Source organism: Crotalus tigris, unplaced genomic scaffold (assembly GCF_016545835.1).
Source record: "Crotalus tigris isolate CLP2741 ecotype Arizona unplaced genomic scaffold, ASM1654583v1 scf7180000018122.1127207, whole genome shotgun sequence".
NCBI lineage: Eukaryota > Metazoa > Chordata > Lepidosauria > Squamata > Viperidae > Crotalus > Crotalus tigris.
The window spans coordinates 826,578-847,788 of NW_024096835.1; the positions used below are offsets into that span (position 1 = coordinate 826,578).

At 38.1% G+C, this 21,211-nt stretch overlaps 1 protein-coding gene across 3 annotated transcripts in view; it reads left to right on the forward strand.

The window, feature by feature from the left end:
- Positions 1-1,168: 1,168 nt before the first annotated feature.
- The window catches only part of ARHGEF3 (Rho guanine nucleotide exchange factor 3), a 124,726-nt gene continuing 104,683 nt past the window's right edge, over positions 1,169-21,211 (forward strand). Inside the window, exons 1-2 of one of the 3 annotated variants that reach the window (XM_039348147.1) lie at positions 1,169-1,537; positions 15,723-15,815. In XM_039348147.1, the coding sequence (XP_039204081.1) occupies positions 1,503-1,537; positions 15,723-15,815 (128 nt within the window). In that variant the 5' untranslated portion in view covers positions 1,169-1,502. The remainder of the gene's footprint in view (positions 1,538-15,722; positions 15,816-21,211) is intronic. The other 2 variants (XM_039348148.1, XM_039348149.1) reach the window with 2 other exon arrangements.

Here is a 21,211-nt window from a genome sequence, read left to right on the forward strand (position 1 = left end):
CATCATCTAACTGCTTGGAACCAAGTCAGTTTCAGATACGTACTTTGCCAACAGTCAGCACTTAGGTTTTTTTTTTTTTTGCAGAAATTGAGATCTCTAACTCAAAGTCTTAAATTACAGCATGACAAGAATGGCAGCTGCTCTAGATGTGACCTGCACACGGCGCCAAAAACTTTGGTAAAAGGGTTGCACAGACTACTGTAATCAGATTTTTTGTCTTTGTGTATCTGATTGGATTCTTGTGGCATTTATGAACTAAATATATCAGTGGCTAGAGGCCAGCATCTGCTTTGAAGCACACCTGTCTGCCAGAGGGGGGAAAAAGGCGAGACAAAAACGTAAATCCATAATATACTTCAATGTAAGGAGAAATGTTGCTTATTCCATACATAGGGACTAAGTGAATAAGCCAAGATATTAGTTTCTGTTATGCACGGACTGTATTATAGGAGGATAACACTGACTATATAGCAAACTGGTTGGATTCATAAATAACAGGGCATAATATGCTTTGGCTTGACTGGAAAAGTAATCGGTGTGGTTTATTCAACAAAACATGTTTAAACAATGCATAGTGCAACCTGTAGACTCAGTGGAGTAAGATACTGGAGAATGAACCTTTTTTTATTGAGATCTGTCCTTAATTAACAAGAATAATGCAAAATTATTTTTCTTTGCCGCTGAATCAAAGACATTCCGGGATAGAAAGACGATCTCTGAGACTCGACGGCGGGATTTCCGCCATTAGTAGCGACCGAGAACTTCCCCCTTTTCAGAAATTAAACCTCGACACGTAATAACCACAGATACTTAAAGAGGGAACTCCTTCTAAATACTCCCTAAACAAAATAAATAAAAGGGCGGATATCACGAAACGAAATCACAACGGGGGAAGCGAGCAATACGAACAACCCGGGCCAAAGAGGAAAAGTGGCGCGGGCAAAGCGTTTTTGCAAACGATTCCAGTCGCCCAGATGTAAACGGTTTTGCCCGGGAAGCCGATTCTCCGGAGTTAAGCCTCCCCGCACCAAAAAGGCTCTCGTAGCTGCGATAATAACACGCTTTTTTCCTCTTAACGGGCGCGCTTCAACGACTCCATGGGCCGCTCTCGCTCTTTCAAAAGTGTGAGGCGGGCGTCAGTTGCTGGGAAGCCGAGCCAAGGGGCGGGGACACAGTCCCAACCGCAAGGCTAGTGGCGGGGGAAGACTATTATGCCTGTTATTCTCGCGCTGTGGGGATGGTGAGTGTGCGTGCGTGTGGGTGTTTGTGTGGGTGCGCGCGCGCGCCGATGCCGGGCGAGAGCTGCCTTTGGGATAGAGCCAGCGCCGCCGCCGCCTCCTCCTCTCGCCAAACCTCCGCACCGCACGCAAAGTTCTCTGTGGGGGAAAGTGGACCCCCGTCACGACCCGAGTCTCCCCCGCGTCTAGCTGCCAGGTGGCTGCGGGAGCGGGATCGTGCCTAGAGCCGCCTTTCCGTCCTTAGCCCGCAGCGCTGAGGGTCTCATGCAGGGGGGCGAGGAAGAGCCCGAAAGCACCAGGTGAGGTTTCCGCGCACAGGGAGGGTCGCTGGGCAGATTTGGAGGGGGGGGTGATGCTGGTGGTGAAGGGGAAGGGGCGAGTTTCGTTGTGGCCGGGGCGGGGACTCGGATCCCGCCTGTCAGAAGAGACTCTCGCCCCCAGTGCATGGGAGTTCCCGAAAAGCAGCCGTTGGAAAACCCAAATCTTTAGTGTCCCTACAGAGGCGAAGTTGTGTTCTCAGAATTTCCCTCAATCATTCCCCGAGCTTGGAAAGTTTAAAAAAAAAACCCTGAGCTCAGACCTGGAGGCTTTTTTTTTTTTTTAAAGGTTGAGGTTGAGGGTGATTTCCCCACCCCCCGCATTTGTTGTGCCACAGAAACTCTCCGTTTTGTTTTTTCCCATTCAGTACAGAGTATGTGTCTGGGAGAGACGCTCACATGCTCCTGAGCGTAGTCCTTAGCCGGCCTCGAAATGGATAATCCCAGCGGTTTTCTGGTTGCAGAAGCTGAGCCGCTCACTTACTACAGTAAAAAAAAAATCCTTTGGACGGGGAACCAGCAAATGCTACTAGACTTATCTTTGTAAAACGATTGAAACAAAAAGTGTTTACATGCAACAGATAAAACTTACCGCTGCCTAGGGAGGCCCTCTGAGAAAATTTCAAGGTGCACAGATACTCCTACCGGCTTATCTTGTTTATTTTTGCAGCCTTTCTTTGAAAAGAACAAAAAGGTACAGAGAAAAAATACTGTCTTGCTTAAGAAATCTTTACACATCATCCTTTTGTACCGCATAATACAACACATTTATCAGGGAGGCTGGAGCTGAATATACATGGTGTCCATCTGTTCTATTAGATCCATGTTTTACAGATGCTTGAAGGCCTTCATCTCCAGTGGTTGATGAACTACAACTGCCGGAATCCTTCACCACAGGCTGTGTTGGGAATTAAGCAGGTTCCAGAGAATCACAAATCCCTCCTTTAACAAGATAACCCCATGATCACAATTGCTTTGTATATCTTTTAAATCTGAATAATATTAGCTATCTTGATAACTATTACATACTGAAAATGGCAGTAGAATAGAATTTATATGAACAGTCTTGTAAATTGGGTAGCCAGCCTCAAAAACTCTTGGAATTTTTACTCTGTCTAGCAACTAGATACCTAGCTGTAACAAGGATAGACATGCAGCCCCACAATTGCAGGCCTTGGAGTACCCTTAAATTGTATCATTGCAAACTGTCAGCTTGGTGCAATGCTAAAATGATTTCCATTCTTTTTAAGATGAAAAATAGATTTAATACAGAATAGAATTAGCACCGTCCCCAACCAGCAATCAACCAATACTTTCCAAGAAGTGTGCAGTTATTAACCTCGAAGAATTCAAATTCCATACAGACTATAAATACTGCAGAACAATCTTCACTTCTATGCTGTTGAGTTGAGGAAGGCTTGCTGGAGTGCAAGCTGAAACGTCTGCCAAAAATGTGATCTTTATTTTGGTATTGATCTCTGTAAGCCAGGAGAACTCCAGCTAAAAGTATGTAGGCTTAATTCAGTCTTAAAAAGAGTAAATTCCAACTCAGAAAAATCCTGTCTGTAGGAATGTGTGTGATGCAGATCTGTTCATCCTGTATCACAATTGCACCCACTGTAGCTATCAGCCTCTTCCAGACATTAAATGTAGACTCCAACAAATATTGTCCACATCTGATGTATAATAATATTTCTAAAGAACAGAAAGTAGCATTCAGAACTTTTTAATGCAAAGATATTTGCATTTCAAAATTAATAAAAATGCCAAGAGTCTGTGTCCCATTCTGTAGGAAAACAAGTTTGTGATTGTTCTGTAGAGCATTTAGTATAATAACAGAATAAAGTAGCTATTGGTTAATGTGACAATATGCACCACAATCCAATGATCAGTTATAACAAATCTCAATCATAGTTTAATTTTTACCAAAACATACAATAAAACCTATTTTTATATTAGTAGACAAACTCTGTTTACTTCATTGTAACAATGCATGGCCCTCAGTAGACTCCCAAGCAAATATATACAATTATTTTATCAGACTACTTATTTTTAAACAGCTTTGCATATTTTAAAAATCAAATAAAAACTTTTCAGTGCATAAAACCAAATAACATTCATTCTTATGAAATAGAAGGACAATAATCAACTTTTGGAGATGCCTCTTCTTTTAAGATAGTTCGTCAGCATAAGATTTCACTTGGGAACTGATTGAAGATGGACCTCAGTATTTCAAATGATACAGTTTATCACAAGTGTTAACAGATGTGGCAAACATATACTTTCAGTGATATTATGTTGATAAGTGCCTTCTAATCTGATAAATAGATCTGTAATATGTCATAGTTTAAAGTTTTCAAAATGAAATGAAAAGGGAATGTCTTAGTCTGTGCAAAAAGTTGCTTTTGTTAATACATTAGCATAGCCAAAGTTGGGTCTAAATCAGGCATGGGCACCAAAGATTACACATAGCTTTTTCAGTTCATACAATCTCCTAAAACTTCTGAAATTTGGTGAGAAATCACTAAAATAATTGGTGCAAATTTCTATTTTTAATGAATAAGTAGATATATTAAACCTCCAATAGTGTGTCTATTCTGCTAAATTCTCAGCAACCAACACTGGAAGAAAAGGACTGAAATTCTGACCTGTATTCAGAAAAGTCATTGCCATCCCTCTGCAATTCTTCATGACCATGCATGTGTATTTTGCTTTGTTCTTTAAGTAGCCTTTAGCCACAAAAGATTTTGTACCCCTTCTTGATTATCTAGCACTTTCATGGGGTTGGGATATTCCAGTAGCTTCAGCCACCATGGCTAGGGTTGAAATACTGTAGTTGAGTAGCATCTAGAACAGTGGTTCTCAACCTTTTTAATGCCGCGACCCCCAGCCAGTCGTAAGTCGACTACACAACTGGTCGTAAGTTGAGGACTACTTAACTGGTGCAGCACCGTTTGCAGAATGGGACTTTTGGTGGGCTCAGCAGGGCAGAGACAGCCTGGACAATTCCTATTGGCTTTTGAAAGCCAATAGAATAAAAGGGAGTAGCACAGCTAAGGAAAAGGGAAAAAAAATGGCGGACTGCGTTGTTTGGCGACCCCCGTGAAATGGTCATTCGACCCCAAATGGGGTCCCGACCCACAGGTTGAGAACCACTGATCTAGAATATCTCAGTAGGTGGTAGCACTTAGATCAAGAGCTACATAGAGTCAAACTTGGTTAATAGTGGAATAGAACCTTCCTGAAAATTTCAGAGCAATAAGACTAGAAAGTCAAAAATTATGGAAAAAGATAACCATTTCACATTGGTGTCAGGAAAATCTCATGATTGTGTCCACATGCTCACAAAGAGAGTTTGACTATAGGGTGTTACTGGAGACCATAATGTTTTCCATTTTAACTTCAGAGTTTGCTAATAGTAGCATAGGTATTGAGAGGCTTAAGTCTCTTGCCCTGGTGAGGCAGTGGTTAGAATGCAGTATTGCATGCCAATTCTGCCCACAGTCTGGAATTTGATCCTGACTGACTGAAGATTGTCTCAGGTTTCCATCATTCTGAGGTTGGTAAAAATGAGGAACCCAGATTGTTGGGAGCAATATGCTGACACTGTAAATCACTCAGAGAGTGCTAGACCTGTACAATAGTTGCCAAAATTGTGGAAACCTTTTGGGAAAAGTGTACGGTAGAAATGCTACCTTTGGTTAAGTTTCCACCAATTTTTCTTCTAATTTCTTTATAACTGTAGCCTTGTTCACTTAATACTATTTTACATCGCTTTCTGGGCAACCAGTCAACTCTTTGCTACATTACTTTAATTTTATTATGTTTTACAAGCTCACTAAATGAAAGGAAAAAAAAACCCAACCAACTTAATAGTGATCACATAACAAACTGACAAATGTCCTCCTCTCAGCTTCAATAAATGACATTAATAACTGAATCCTACTGTGATTTGATTGGCTCATTGCCAAAACAAGATGACACCTGATTGGCTCTCTAAACAGTCATGTTCATTGGCTACAATCAGATAAAGGAAAACTACCTGATATTAACCTAAGCAAGTTGTGCTTCCTTTTTCTGGTTATTTGGCTATAACTTTTCATAGAATACAGTACAGATAATTGAACACACTATGTTGATTAAATTATCTTTCCATTGATATATAATTTTGTGGTACTACTCCAAAAAAAGTGATGTTATTCGCCATCATACCTCAAAAATACACTTTCCCCAAAAGGTTTCCACAATTTTGGCCACTATTGTATATAAAGTTTAAGTGTTATTGCCAGTGCTTTTTTTCTAAAAAAAAAAAAAAAAAAAAGGTGCCGGAACTCACACACATCATACAACCTGCCTTGCCTACCCTACAAGGTTCCATCCAAAAAAGGTGCTGGAACTCCGCTCTGGGCGTTCTATGAGAAAAATGCCCTGGTTATTGCTATTCTCTTATTTAAACCATATCTATATCTTCCTAACAAAAAATATGCAAATATAATCTAACAGCATTCTAAAGGGTTATCTGCAAATTATAATTGAGTGCTGACAAAATTGAAACGAAATACAGTAGTGAATTCCAAAATATTGAGAAATATGGCAAATGTTAGGTTTTTTTTAAATATACTCCCCCCATTGTGATCATTGGAATTTTATCACTGTTGATTGCAGTTTCCGTGTACTGCTGAATAATGCATATTCTGATTAAGTAGTACTGTAATTCATATCAGTGGAAGTATCTTTAGAATACAGTAGCAGAACTGGTTTTATAACATTTTCTTCCCATGTTCCCATGTTCACCTTATGTCTGAGGACAACATTTGTAGACAGATGTTTGTGTTGAGGGTCAGCCGTCACTTTCGTTTAATTTTCAGCACACATGTAATTAAAAATTGTGCAATCTTTTTTTAAAATCCATATACTTTCATATGTATCCTTTTACCATATTTTTTAAAAATGGAACTTAAAGTAGCCTTCAACTTTTCCCGGATTGCAGAACCCTATGGCATGTAGTGTTCCTGTAAGTTCAGATAATAAAATACATGATATTCAACATCTTTCAGTTTCTTCTGCAATGATAACACTTTGCATTATTGTGTGACACTTTATCACATTATAAAAAGTTTCAGTCAAACAACAACTGCATTTGAAAAATGGTGACCCAGATGGAATATACTGTACTGTAAATCTAATAAAAATTAAATATAGACACCAGTATGCATATTGCATTTGAGTAACAGAATTCACACATTTGTTTCATTTGGTATGAGGTTTTTCTGTGTTTCCAGTAATAAAGACTATATTGAAAAATCCAGAATTCTTTTTTCTATAGCAAGAAATAGTAAATTTCTGTCTGGTTTCACGTGCAGGGTAAATATAGAGGTTACTAGTAACTGTAAAAGGTCAACCATGTAAGAAATCTGTGTTGATGAGATGTTAGTATGGTAAAATCTTGAGGTTTGGATGCTGTTCAGTTCCTTGCTAATCTTCTCACCTTCTCCAAAAGTAACAGTGATGCTGATGGTAGACTTAAGTATGCCACTGGAGTGTGTAGGACTCAACCTGATGCTGCAGAGTGCCTTTTCTACAAAATGCCTTTGGAATGGCAACATTAGCTCAGGAGTTGATCATCTGGAAGCAATCAATAATAGGATTTAAAGCCAGCAAACTTTCATGGTTGTATAGTGAAACTTCATAATTCAGGTCCCCAATGAGTGCTTTTCTTAATACAATATTATATTGGCAATAAAGAAGTAAATGTCCTTTGAGCTAAGTTGAACTTGACTCCTGGCGACTACACAGTCCATGTTGTTTTCTTGGCCAAGATATGGAAGTGGTTTGCCACTGACTTATTCTGACATGTTTTTCTCAGCTTCCCAGTCTAGCCAGAGCCTTGGGATTTCCAAGGGGTCTCCAATACAAATTTTAATAAGATCTGACCTAATTGGTTTTGCAAGATAAGTGAAAGTTCGTTGAGTTTCACCAGCTGCTATGGCAATATAAGATCAAGGCAAAATAACGATCAAGTATCTGGATGAAAAATGAATGGATTGCTTCACAATTTCTGTATCTAAATCAATATAATATTTTTGTAGTTTTTAAAGAATCTCTGCTTTGATTCCTTCTGACATTGCTTATATATTAATTCTTCTGAAAATAGTAGTTGATTGGTTTTTCTACAATTATTTCTTTTAATATCAGAAAAGGAAAAAAAATTCTTGGTGTTGTTTTTGCTAGAAATTAAGTTAAGGGCACATGTAACAAACATATTTAAATATATTCCAAACATTAGTTGAGGATTATGGCTCAACCAGTCCTTCTGCATAAGGGAATATACAGTCATGTAAAAAAGTAAGTATCTTATTGACTTTTTTTAACTTTTTCAATATATTTAAACATAGAGATACTTAATCTTTATTTCAATAATATTGATAGATAAAGGGGATAGAATGTAATAAATATCATGCATTATTTATATTTTGTAGACCTTTTGGTAATTAAAATAAAAATAACTGGAAATTTCACATATGGAAAAAGTAATTAAATTTCTACATATCTATGGAGTTTCTCAGTCATCCAGGTCATGGTTGTCCCAAAGATGCTTTTTCACAAGGCAACTGGACTTTCTTGTTTTTCTTTGAAGACATTTCGCTTCTCATCCAAGAACTTCTTCAGCTCTGATTGGATGGTGGGGGAATGGAAGGATTTATATTCCTTGCAGACAGTTGGTCATTTGCATTCTTTTAGAGAGTCGTTGAAGCTACTTGGAGTTTATGTCCTCAAGGTCACCTGAGTGATGCAAATGGGAGCCTTCTTGGAACTGCTGAAAGGACTGTTATAGCCTGGAGATAGATGATGTCATATCCCTCCCTCCCTATTGAGAGAGGGCTGTTCAGTTTTGACATAGATGGCCTCTTTGACCCCTCTTTCATACCAGCAGTCCTCTCTATCCAAAATGTGGACTTCGCTGTCTTCAAAAGATTGGCTTTGTCTTTTTAAATGCAGATGGACTGCTGAATCTTGTCTTCATGGGTTTGTTCTCCTATGTTGTGCCATTCGTTTATGAAGTGGTTGTTTTGTTTCCCCAATGTACAGATCTGCACATGTCACACTGCATTGTACTGCTTATACCATGTTGCTTAGTTTGTGTCTGGGTGTTTTATCCTTGGGAGTGGACAAGCTTCTGCCTTAGTGTATTTTTGGGTTTAAAGTGTGCACATATGTTGTGTTGGCTGAAGATCCTCCTGAGCTTTTCAGATATTCCTTTAACATATGAATTGACAACATTGCTTTGTTTATTTTTCCCTTCTGTTATGGAGGAGCTCCTGCTGGATCTGTTTTGGGAGCCTTCATCAAATCTTCATTAAAGAGGCCATCTATATCAGTGGTTCTTAACCTTTTTGAATGAATCGCCCCCTTGAGCCAATGAGGAAGTTGTCATCACCCCCCTCCCCTAACATAACTTCTCAATCACAACATAGGAAATAATTCTTCAATTTATCCAAACACATTTTTTGTTTTCTTTAAAGTTGTCATCAGGACATATTGATGCAAATAATTTATTTCCAGTCTTTTCCCCATATCTCAACTGTGTGAAAAATTTTGGTGCCACCCGTCACTTTATTCCCAAACTTTGTGATACATGTATTTCATTATTATCTTATTTATTCAAGACACTTAAAGGTAATGACCACTGAAAACAAAATTCAATTGCAAGAAAGTGAAATGCCCGAAAAGAAAAACAGTAACATTTAATGATTGAATTACAAGTAACATTTAAGATGCAAAAAGAAATATAAAAAGGGCATAAGAGCAAACCGCAATGCAGGAACTAAGAATTTCAAGACGAAAACTCTGAAATTAAATTAAGATTCGGGGAAAGTATATATAGTCACGTACACTGTAAAAAGGATTAAAAAGACACAAAGAAAATATAATATCGAACTGGAGTGCACGCTAAAAAAGTACAGTACAAAGAGACACACAAAATGTTTTACAGAGCACAACAACAATTAGAAAACGAAGCCGATACGTATTCACATATGTACGGCGTTCTGTACTGAAGCTAGCTGGAGGAACATTTGAAAACACAATTCAATCCACTAACAGCGAGCGATCTGATGTTTTTGTACGACAGATATACAGCGATTCACTGTACGAAAAAGTCTCAAAAGTGTCCCCAAAACCTCTTGCTCCATCGCCCCCATATCGCCCCCTTTTCATTCCTTTGCCCCCGTGTTGCTCCTTTTCATTCCATCGTCCCCCTGAAAAACGAAATCGCCCTCTGAGGGGCAATATCGCACAGGTTAAGAACCACTGATCTATATCATTCCTACATTTATTGGTATCTCAAATAGTTAAAATTAGAACTGGGTGAACCAGATTGGGTGCAGATTATTACAACATCATTAGAGAGAATCTGAGATGAACCTGTCCTGCTGAAACCTCAGATATTTGGTTTGATTTTATCTTTATTGCTAATGTATGCAGTATTCCCAGACCTAGACTGAAATTGCTCTCTGAGGCATTCAGAAAGAAGGTTATAGATGCCTGTCTCGCCATGACTGAGGTCAAAGTGCATGACTCTACCATTAGAAAGAAGTTGCACAAATTAGACCTTGAGATTGTTTCTGCGAAAGGGGGCAATGCCAGCTATTAGAGCCAAGGGTGTGCTTATTTTTTCCACAGAAGGAAATGGTATATCTGTTGTTGTTTTGTGGAATAAATGATTGCAGAGTCAATTTTTCATAGGTTTTTTGTTCAATTACATCAATTATTGCTTTATATATCATTTGAATGCAGATAAAATTTTGATCTATCCACATATGTTTTTTTTTTTTAAAAACTCTTTCGCACGATCATAAGTGCTTCCCATAATGTTTTCTTTTTTTTCTACTGCTAGAATATACCAAGTAGCCCTTTTCTGTTTATAAACCTAGAGATAATGGGGTTGCATTAAAGTCTAGATATATCATTTTTGGACATCGTTCTCAAATGTATGCCCTTAAAGAACCCCCAGAAGTTACAGCTGATATAACGACATAAGCTATAATGGGTGCCTCTTGGTGTCACCATAAGTATGCAAACTGTATTGATTGCCAGTTGGTTTCTGAGGGCAATTCAAGTGCTGGTTGTTACTTATAAAGTCCTGAATAGAATAGGGCCTAAGTATTTGAGAGATTGCTTGTCTTTGACTGCTTCTGCCTGCCCAGTATGATCTACAAGAGTGGGTGTGCTCCAGATCCCCTCTATTAAACATTGCCATCTTGTGGGACTGAGGAAGTGTACCTTCTTTGTTGCAGCCACCACCTTCTGGAACAGCATCCCGCCAATAAGAATGACACCCTCTCTCATGGGATTCCAGAAAGCCTTGAAAACCTGGGTTTGGTCCCAGGTCTGGGGCTGTTGTTTATTGTTTGTTCGATGGCCCCTGTTTTGTGTAGCTGTTTTTGCTGTCTATTAGATTTCTTTACTCAGGGCTACTTCTAGGATTCAGTGTTTTTAAGGTGTTTTTCTAAACGTTTTTTTCTAGTTTTTTCACTGTCTAGAATCCATTGGAGTTGGGTGAACAATAAATTTAAACAAACAAACAAACAAATAAATAAAATCTTATCAGACTTTATAGACAAAGTGAGAGGGGCTATGAACACAGTGGTCTTCAGTGGAGCATTTGAGCACCATGTTAACTATTCCAGATTTTGCTTTAATAACCCACAACAAAAATGCTAAATGTACTTTATACAATATGGTCCAGGAATGAAATGAATTAAAATAAATTGAATCCACTGTGAACTCAGAAAATATTCCTGTACCATTAGGCAGATGCTGAAGCAAACCATCCTTGGCAGGTTGCCTTTTGAAATAACTCAAAAATGTAGAGACACATAATAGGTGGAGATCAGCCTCTTTCCACTAGTAATGCTTTTTGGATCATCTCTACTGCTTTTTGTATGTGCAAAAGGATTTTTATTTCATTTTATTGAACTGAAAAGCTTATCAAAACTGCTTTTCCCTCAGAACTGCTCGGACTTCAAGTTAATGGTAGAATGAAAAGATATATATAACTGTACATATAATTGTATATATAATTGTATTGTATAGAAGGATGAGGCTTATACAGAGGTTAAGAACGATGTATTAAGTTTTTGTACCATGAGAAACAAACTGTTAGGAAAATTCATTCTGGAATGTCATGTTTGTCCATTTTTGTTTTAATTGTATTATGAATAAAAAATTAAAAAAAAAACTGCTTTTCCCTCTTGTAATTGTCATCAAGTCCAGCAGCAGTGCAACATAAATCTTGGGGCTATGATTTTCAAGAGGGCAGGTGCTGCAATAGAAAAGGGCTTTCTTTAGTATCTTATTATTAGTCTTTTCACAGTAACAAATAATTTGCATTTTACATTGTATACTTTGAGAAATGGGAGATTGATCAATCCTGCACTACTAGTAAATATTGAATACTTTGTAGACCTGTGCGTCTCACCTATAGCAACTTTAAGATGTGTGGATATCAAATCCCAGAATTCCCCAGTCAGTATGCTAAGAAAATTTAGTCTAGATCAGGGGTGTCAAACTGCCAGCCCATGGGCCAGATGCATCATGCCAAAACCGTGTCCATCACGTGATGTTGCAAGTTTGACACCCCTGGTCTAAACTTACTGTAATACTTTTAGAAAAGAGGGAAATCTTACAAAAATTCTTACAATATTGCTTAAAAGAGCTAGAAACAAAACTGGGTATTGCTGACTTAACCTTTACAATTGTAAAGGTGAATAGTGTATATTGTTGTAAAGTTAAATGTTAGTAGTGTATAATATTATGAAGTTAAAGGTTAATAGTGTATAAATTATGAAGTTAAGTTCTGAATCCTGCTTTTGAATCTAGTTCTTTCTACTTTGCACGGCTTTGGGGCATAATATGGTAACACCAACTGCCCTGGCACGCATTCAGAAATACAAACAAAGGCAATTTGTGCTGGCTTTGGGGAAGATTAATTGATAGAAGAGTGCTATTTTTTTCAGTGCCTTCATTTATCATACTAGCAAGATTCTTTTTTCTCTCTTTACCTTTAACATTGATTAGAAATATACTGCACTTCAACTTTGTAAGCTTTCATATTTTGTTTTTTCACTTCCTTTTGAACTGAATAGGCACTGGTTGCCTGCACAATGCTGATGAAACACACATTTCTCAAAGTTGTTTCCTTTTGCCACTCTGGAAAAGCCACTTGCTTTTCTCTCCTTTGCTTCAAAGAAGGATGAAATTCACATTTCAGCAAGTTCATCTTACATCAGTGGGTAGTTTTATTTCCCATTGGAGGCTCTGCCTGCCAACTCCCATTTTTCATAGTTCCTTTGTAGCATTTATGCTACCCAACTAAGGGAAGAAAATCAGCAGATCCAGTTCTGCTGGCATGGTACTCTCAACAGGATTTGCTGCCACGCAACACCCTTGCAGGGCTTGCTAAAATGCTTTTTGCAACACTAATCTGGCAGAAAACCAGAAGGCTTTTGAAGCTTCTCAGTTAATAGTTAACAAGTTAAAAGCCAATTTCTCTTACCATTGCTGCATAAATATTGTTGATATTTACAACCACATGTGAACAGAAAAAGGGATTCTATATGGGGATACTAGAAATTTACTTGCTTCTCTTTTTGAGAAGAGGGAAGGACTTTTAATTCATGATACACGTCAATCTCTAAAAACAGTATATTCAGTAGCTGACCATTTGAAACCAAAAAAGTGAGTATTGATTGGTTCACCAATAATTTCAGATCAGCTGTTGGGTAGTTTGAACATCAGACTATTGGCGAAAGAAAATCTCTATATGCTGCAGCCCACAAGGATACAGTCATCAGCCTGAAAGCAGCATAGATTGCAGATGGTGAAGATGATATGCAAGTGCATGTTGGATTTTAAATTACATTGGATGTTAGAAATGGAAAGACCAATGGTATGGCAGAGCTCAAAAGCCTGCAAAGACTTCATGACAGGTGTCTGGAACAAAAACCCCTTTTCCCTTTTGCCCTATTGGAATTGTTAGGTATAATGGCACAATATATGACAATATATTTGTTTTTTGGGGTAGTATGATTGTAAAAGATATGTCTTCAGACTTGCCTTTTGGATCTGAAATTTTCCAAAGTTAATACTCATAATCTAAAGGCTTATTTCATTCTCTCCCTTTTCTTTTGTAATTACAGTTGCATGAAAGGCTGCTGGCAAATGAAGCAAATAAGAACCTTTAAACGTGGGAAATACTGTCTTGTTTTTGTGGTAGCTAATTGAATTTATGTTGTTTTATTATCCAGTTCCATTTGCATTTACGAATAAATCCTATTAAAGCTCATCCATATATGTGCAAATATATTCCAAAAGTGATCAGATATGCTGGTCCTCTTTTCACATTTACCTGTGTCTTGCACTTTTTCTTTGATGTTTATCCTAACATTTTGGCTCAAGTAGCCATAACAACAAAGCCAGATGCTTGTGAGTCTGTTAGGAACCAGAATTGCTTTTATTAAGAGCGCAGAGAACATGAGCCCATTTGTTTATGTACCTCTTCTACAGATTAAGCAATACACTGTAACTGCTTCCTTCACTGATTAGATTAGTTACATCCAGCATGTGCAAATGGCTTGCAAAGTTACTTTCTGGTCAGCTAATTCAGTCAGGAAGGTAGGAAAACTGCCTTTTGATATTTGTACCTCAGAGACAGATTGCAGTCTGAATTACTGAAGTCCAGTTCTGGCTAAAACGGTACCTGCCCTCTGGACATGCATTTCCCCTGAGATTCTGACCTTATTTAAACAAGCTCTCAAGACCTGGCTGTGTCCTCTGCCCTTGGGTCAGAATATGTGATATACTTTCATGTGTGTGTATATATATATGTGTTTTAAAGTTGGCATTGTTTCTCCAGATTCTTCTTTTTTCAACTTGTTATCTTCGTGCTTTCATGCTTTGTGCTTTATTTTGTGAGCTAGGAATCATAATTGATTGGGGCAGCCTGTTCATTTCATGAAAAAGTAAAAAATTAATACAGAAATGATATTGAAGTTGAGGAAATATTGTATTGTTGAATAACTTAGCAAATGGAAATCAACCCACCATATTATTTGTAAGTTGCCTAGGTTTATGTTGCATTAAGCTGGGTGGTTGTATAATCTTTTATACATAAATAGAGCTCCTGCAAATATTTTCAATACTGAGAAGCAAATATTCTCAATACTGAGAATGATTTATATTGGTTATAAAGCAGAGGATATGTTGTATTTATAAAACATAATCTCACATTAAGTTAAACTATTTAGCCATATTTCAAATTGTTGTGTCTCAGGAAATTAAATTCTGGAAATACTTGCATCTGTATCTCCTCTACACGTATTTACAGGTAGTCCTTAACTCACAACCATAATTGGGACTGGAAATTCATTGCTGAGTGAGGCAGTTGTTAAGCGAATCATGCCCAGTTTTATGACTTTTTTGCTGTGGTCATTAAGAGAATCACCATAGTCATTAAATAATCACATAGTTGAAAAGTGAATCTGGCTTCCCCTGTTGACTTTGCTTGTTGGAGGCAGATTGGGAAAGTTGCCAATGGCAAGCACATGATCCTGGGACTACAGCTGTCATAAATACATGTCAGTTGCAAATTTTGATCACATGACCATGGGATGCTGTGTCAGTTGTAAGGGCGAGGACCCAGTCATAAGTCACTTTTTTCAGTACCATTATAACTTGGAATGGTCACTAAATGAATGGTTATAAGTTGAGGACTATCTATACACGATCTTGTTGGCTAATCCAATGAGCAGAATCATTTGTTGGGATGTGCAGCTATAGAAATCAAATAAATAAAATAAGTAATGCACATCATTTTTACCTGTTTAAGATTTTTTTCCAGGCCACATAGCAATCTATAATATTTCATTTCTATAGAAAACACCTAAAAAATATTTGACAAGTTTTATAAACAATATATCAAACCAACTGCTAAGTATGAATATATTTACCCAGTAGTTTTCTTCTTTTATTGTAGTTATAGTGACATTTTTTATCAGTAAACTTCAGTAAATTTTACTGAACTTCATTTCTGCTTGCATTTTTGTAGTTTGTTTGTCAGGGTATTTTTTTCCTGTAAATGCTCAACAGAGACTTCTATGTTTTTAAGGGGAATGAATGCAAGCAGACCCACAACCTGTATAAATAGTCCTAGAGTAATAAGCCACCATGCCAAAAGAGGAATGGAGGAAGACACAACATGGTAAGACAATATTTTAGATTTTAATTTTTAATTAATATTAAAATAAAGGGAAGAATGAGAAAAATGAAGTACAACTCGATAAGTTAGATTAGAAACAGGCAGTTTTTATTTAGGTGTTAAAATTATGTAAAGATTTTGACTGATCAAAGGCGTGATGAGCAATGGAATTCAGTTTCTGAGGGTTCCACATGGAGACAATGATAGGATGTGCAAGATTACAAATTGAAATGTAAGAGAGCTAAATAGTACAGAACATGAATTACTGAATGAAACTAGGAAAAGAAAAATACATATTTATGAAATGAAGAGGAAGTCAAGAATTTGTTCTCAAATTATTGCCAAATAGTAATTTAAAATGTTAAGTCACTTTCTTTAAATATAAGTTCATATTCATATACCAGGGAAAAAACACCTATTAGTCAAGTATACATAAACAGAAATTCATACAGGTAGTCCTCAATTTACAACCATTCAGTTAGCAACTGTTCAAAGTTACAGTGGCACTGAAAACAATGATTTGTAACCAGTCTTTTCACTTACAACTAGTGCAGCATCTCCACCGTGACATGATGAAAATTCAGACACTTGGCAACCAGCATGTATTTACAACAGTTGCAGCATCCAGAGGTCACATAATCATCATTTGTGACCTTTCCTACCAGCTTCCAACAAGCAAAGATAGAGAGGAAGCCAGATTTGCTTAGACCAGTGGTCCCTAATCTTTGAGGCACCAGGGACTAGTTCTGTGGAGAGAGATTTTTCCACAAATTGGAGGGGATGTGGTTTTGTGTGCTTCCTGTATCCCATAGATGGGGTTTTATTTGTTAGTGCAGACCTGTTTCTGGCATGCCGTGGTCCAGTGCTGGTCCACAGCCCCTGGCTTAGACCACATGATTAACTTAATTGCACTGATTTGCTTAACAACTGTAGCAAAAAAGGACATAAAATCAGGCGCAACTCAATCATCTTGTTTACCAACAGAGGTTTTGGTCCCAGGTGTGATTATAAACCACAGTCTATCTGTAATAAAGTAGATACACAGTAATTTTGATTAAATAAATTATAAAAAGGATCTTTGTAATGATGAAATTAATTACTATTACTAATAATTTTTCCAGATATTTTGCATAGATATAATGAGCTAGTTTTAATTTTGGCTGTGCATCAGATAATTATGGTTAGGAACTTCATAAAGTTTTAGATCTTTTATTAAATCAAAATATGTTTCACCTTAATTTGATTCTTATCCACTGGAGGTATTGCACATTTATGTGTTAGGGTTTAATTTGATAAATATATGGTGACTGTTAAATTGCAGAATCATAAAATTGTAGAGTTAGAGGGTAAATTATCTAATTTAACTCTTGGCTCTATACAGGATCTGGACCTCATTCATGCAGGAATTACTACAGTTTTTGCTTATTGGCTATGTAGTACATTTTGCTGCCAGCACCCATCTTCCAGGAGGAAGGAAAAGCTTTGCCATGGCTCTTCTTTTAATATTGAATTTCATAAGAGATGAAGCTCTTGTACCCAAGCAGCTTACTTGCAAATAAACTAGGCATGATAGTGTTGATAGTGATGACAATGATAAATAAGGAAAGCTAAACTCACTTCCTGACCCTAGGAGCTTTGTGTGGTCAGACAAGTTGAAACAAGCTCCATTATTATTTAAGAATTAACTTTATTAAAAATTGTAAAAGTAAATCTTCTGGTTTGAGGTAGTCTTTACAACTGAGTGGAAGAAATCATTAAGCAACAATAAGATCACAAATCACACATCAGTCTCTCATAGAATGCTATAGAGCAGTGGTTCTCAACCTGTGGGTCGGGACCCCATTTGGGGTCGAACGACCATTTCACGGGGGTCGCTAAACAACGCAGTCCGCCATTTTTTCCCCCCTTTTCCTTAGCTGTGCTACTCCCTTTTATTCTATTGGCTTTTGAGGAATTGTCCAGGCTGTCTCTGCCCTGCTGAGCCCGCCAAAAGTCCCATTCTGCAAACGGTGCTGCACCAGTTGAGTAGTCCTCGACTTCGACCGGTTGAGTAGTCCTCAACTTACGACCGGTTGGGGGTCGCGGCATTAAAAAGGTTGAGAACTACTGCTATAGAGACATTGGATCCAGATCTAGATGAGCAGTACAGTATCTGAAGTTCAGATAGATTAGATGGAACAAAACATATAAGCATTGTATGATGAATAAACTTGAAATAAAAAAGAGAGGTAAATTCCTTGAAATAATTAATAGATGCATTCAAAATAGGAGACTCCACAAAGCAGACTAAAATATCTTAAAGGAATCTGATTGAAAATGTCACTTTCTTCAGTAGGTGGTCCTGACTAATGTTGGACTCCCAAGTACAACCTTTAAAGATTTAGGAGCATATCTGCTTTAGTACCTATTGGTTTCTGAACCAAGGTTCAGCACTTATCTTACTGTTAGTGCAAAGACAAATAGTTTTGCTCTTTTCAGGAAATGTATTCTTCATCTAGAGTTTCTGCTTCCCATCTACTTCTTTGTAACAGCCCCTTAGATATTGGAACACTGCTATCGTGTCATCCCTAGTCTTTCTATTCATTAAACTAGACATATCCAGTTCTTCATATGGTTTAGTCTCCAGTACCCTAATCATCTTTATTGCTCTTCTCTGCACTCTTTCTAGAGTCTCAATATATTTTTTTATATTGTGGCAACCAAAACTGGGTGCAATATTCCAAGTATGCTCTTACCAAGGCATTATAAACTAGAATAGTAACTTGGTCATCTCATTGCGAGGGACATGTATACAAAGCCTAAGTCTTGTTGACCGTTAGGCAGCTATGGAATAAACATCTAATTAATACTGACCTTTTACCAGGGAGTCCCTTTGTACAAGTATAGCACTCAATTTAGGATTGAATGTTAGACCTATAGAAACCTGACCTAACCATAGATCAGTGTTTCTTAGCCTTGGCAACTGTGTGAAATAGTGTGGACTTCAACTCCCAGAATTTTCCAGCCAGCACAGTCTCCATATTTGTATAGATAGTTTTTGTTCTCTTTAACAGCTCCAGTGTTGTAGAAAGTTTTATATACAGTAGCTATGAACCTTGGTACAGATTTTCTATACAGATGAGAAAAAGCTGAAAGGTCCATGTATCATCTATTATTTCAAAACAAGTTAATCATATTTTGTCCATTAATATCCTCTTTATATCCTGAGCATGGATTGAGTATTAGAAATAATAGTTATGCTTAGTTCATGTTAATAAAATCTAACTTGGAATAACAGGAAAAACTGGAATTGCAAATTAATGCCCTCCTCCTTTGAATCAGCAAAACAACTTTGAAGCAAAAATTTGGCTATTTCTTTGCTTTATCAATCTATTTTTGTTTGTTCAGTTTAGGGCTGTGGTCTTCCTGTGAGCTTATTGGTGATTTTGTCAATGCATCCGTTGTCGTCCTTAGGTGAAAAGCAAAGTAAGGAACGCCGGTACACACTGCACTCGTTGACTTCTTTATTTCAAATGTGAAGCAAAGTCAGCGCTGGGAGTGGCTTCCTCCCGGCGCATTATAATTGTGCGCCCCACCCTATATCCCTGCCCCTGGTCCCAAACCAGCATCCGGTCAAATTGTATAAGTGCCCCACCCTTTCCCTGTGCTCTCCCTTTCACCGACGGAATCCTGCCCTCGTAACCCCCTTCCCGCGCGTCTGATTCATGCAGCAGCCTCCCGCCGCCAAGCTCTCCCTGTCTAGCGTCCCCCCATATGGGTATGTCCCCCCCATCCCATGTCCATTCTAGGTCCGTGTGCGAAGGCATGAGGTTCTTTTCCAGCGGCGCCGCGCCGGCCACCACCCGGCTTGCCGGTATCAGCTGAGGCTCGGGGACTTCCATGCTTGCTAGCAACATATGGCTTTCGGGTGGTCCCGGGCTCGTTAACTCGGCGTTGCTCGTTGCCGCTGGTATGTTGGACTGTGGAGGCGTGTCCGGGACGTGATGCCAGGTTCGGCGATGCGGTGGGGTGGTGGGCTGCTCTGTGGCTTCCGAGCTTGGTGGACTGCCATCTGCTCCCCTGTCCCCTTGTGTATGGCAAGCCTTCAGGGCTTGACAGATTTCATAAGAAGATGCTTTGAGTCACAGGGAGTTGACAAGAGAATAACAACAACAACAACAATAATAAATATTGGAGGGGACCTTGGAGGTCTTCTGAGGTCTGCTCAGACAGGAAACCCTATACCAGTGGTTCTCAACCTGTGGGTTGGGACCCCATTTGGGGTCGAATGACCATTTCACCAATTAGACTCTCTTGAACAGAGTCTAATTCTATTGGCTTTCAAAAGCCAATAGGAATTGTCCAGGCTGTCTCTGCCCTGCTGAGCCCGCCAAAAGTCCCATTCTGCAAACGGTGCTGCACCAGTTGAGTAGTCCTCGAATTACGACCGGTTGAGTAGTCCTCGAATTACGACCGGTTGAGGGTCGCGGCGTTAAAAAGGTTGAGAACCACTGCCCTATACCATTTCACACACAAATGGCTGTCCAGTCTCTTCTTAAAAACTTCCAGTGTTGGAGCATTCACAACTTCTGCAAGGAAGTTGTTCCACTGATTAATTGTTCTGTCAGGAAATTTCTCCTTAGTTATAGGCTGTTTCTCTCCTTGATTAGTTTCCATCCATTGCTTCTTATCCTGCCTTCTGGTGCTTTGGAGAATGGCTTGACTCCCTCTTCTTTGTGGCAACCCCTGAGATATTGGAATACTGCTATCATATCACCCCTCGCCCTTCTCTTCATTAAACTAGACATACCCAATTCCAGCAACCATTCTTTATACGTTTTAGCCTCCAGTCGCCTAATCATCTTTGTTACTTTTCTCTGTACTCTTTCTAGAAGCGGCAATATAATTTTTCTACAGAGTTCATATACATACTAAGTACATTCAGAACCTACTAAGTAATGCTTTCTTTTGTGTAGTCTTTCTTATGTATAGCTTTTAAGACTGTGGGAGGGCTTTTAAAACTGTATACAGAAGCAGAAAACTGTAAGTATTTTATACATTATAATTATATTTTAATAATAGCTTTTTTTTCCTTTTTGACAGTCCTATGAGATTCAGTCCAAGTTTGTGGAAAGTGGCTGGCTTGTGTCTTATCAAACAAACATACAATTTTGTTTTGGTTTTTTTTTTTTTTTGCAGTACCAACCTATACTTTCTGTACAAGGTATTTTATTATCTTGCCACAAAATATATGTAATACTTTTTATTTTATTTCCTCAATTTTTTCTTTGTCTGCAGAGTCTTATACTCTCCTGCTTGAAAACAACTCAGTCTTATACCCCCTAAATACTTTTTTAAAAAAATTATGTCAGGTCTGGAGCTTTTAATGTTCCAGGCTAAATTCCAATATTTAGATTTAA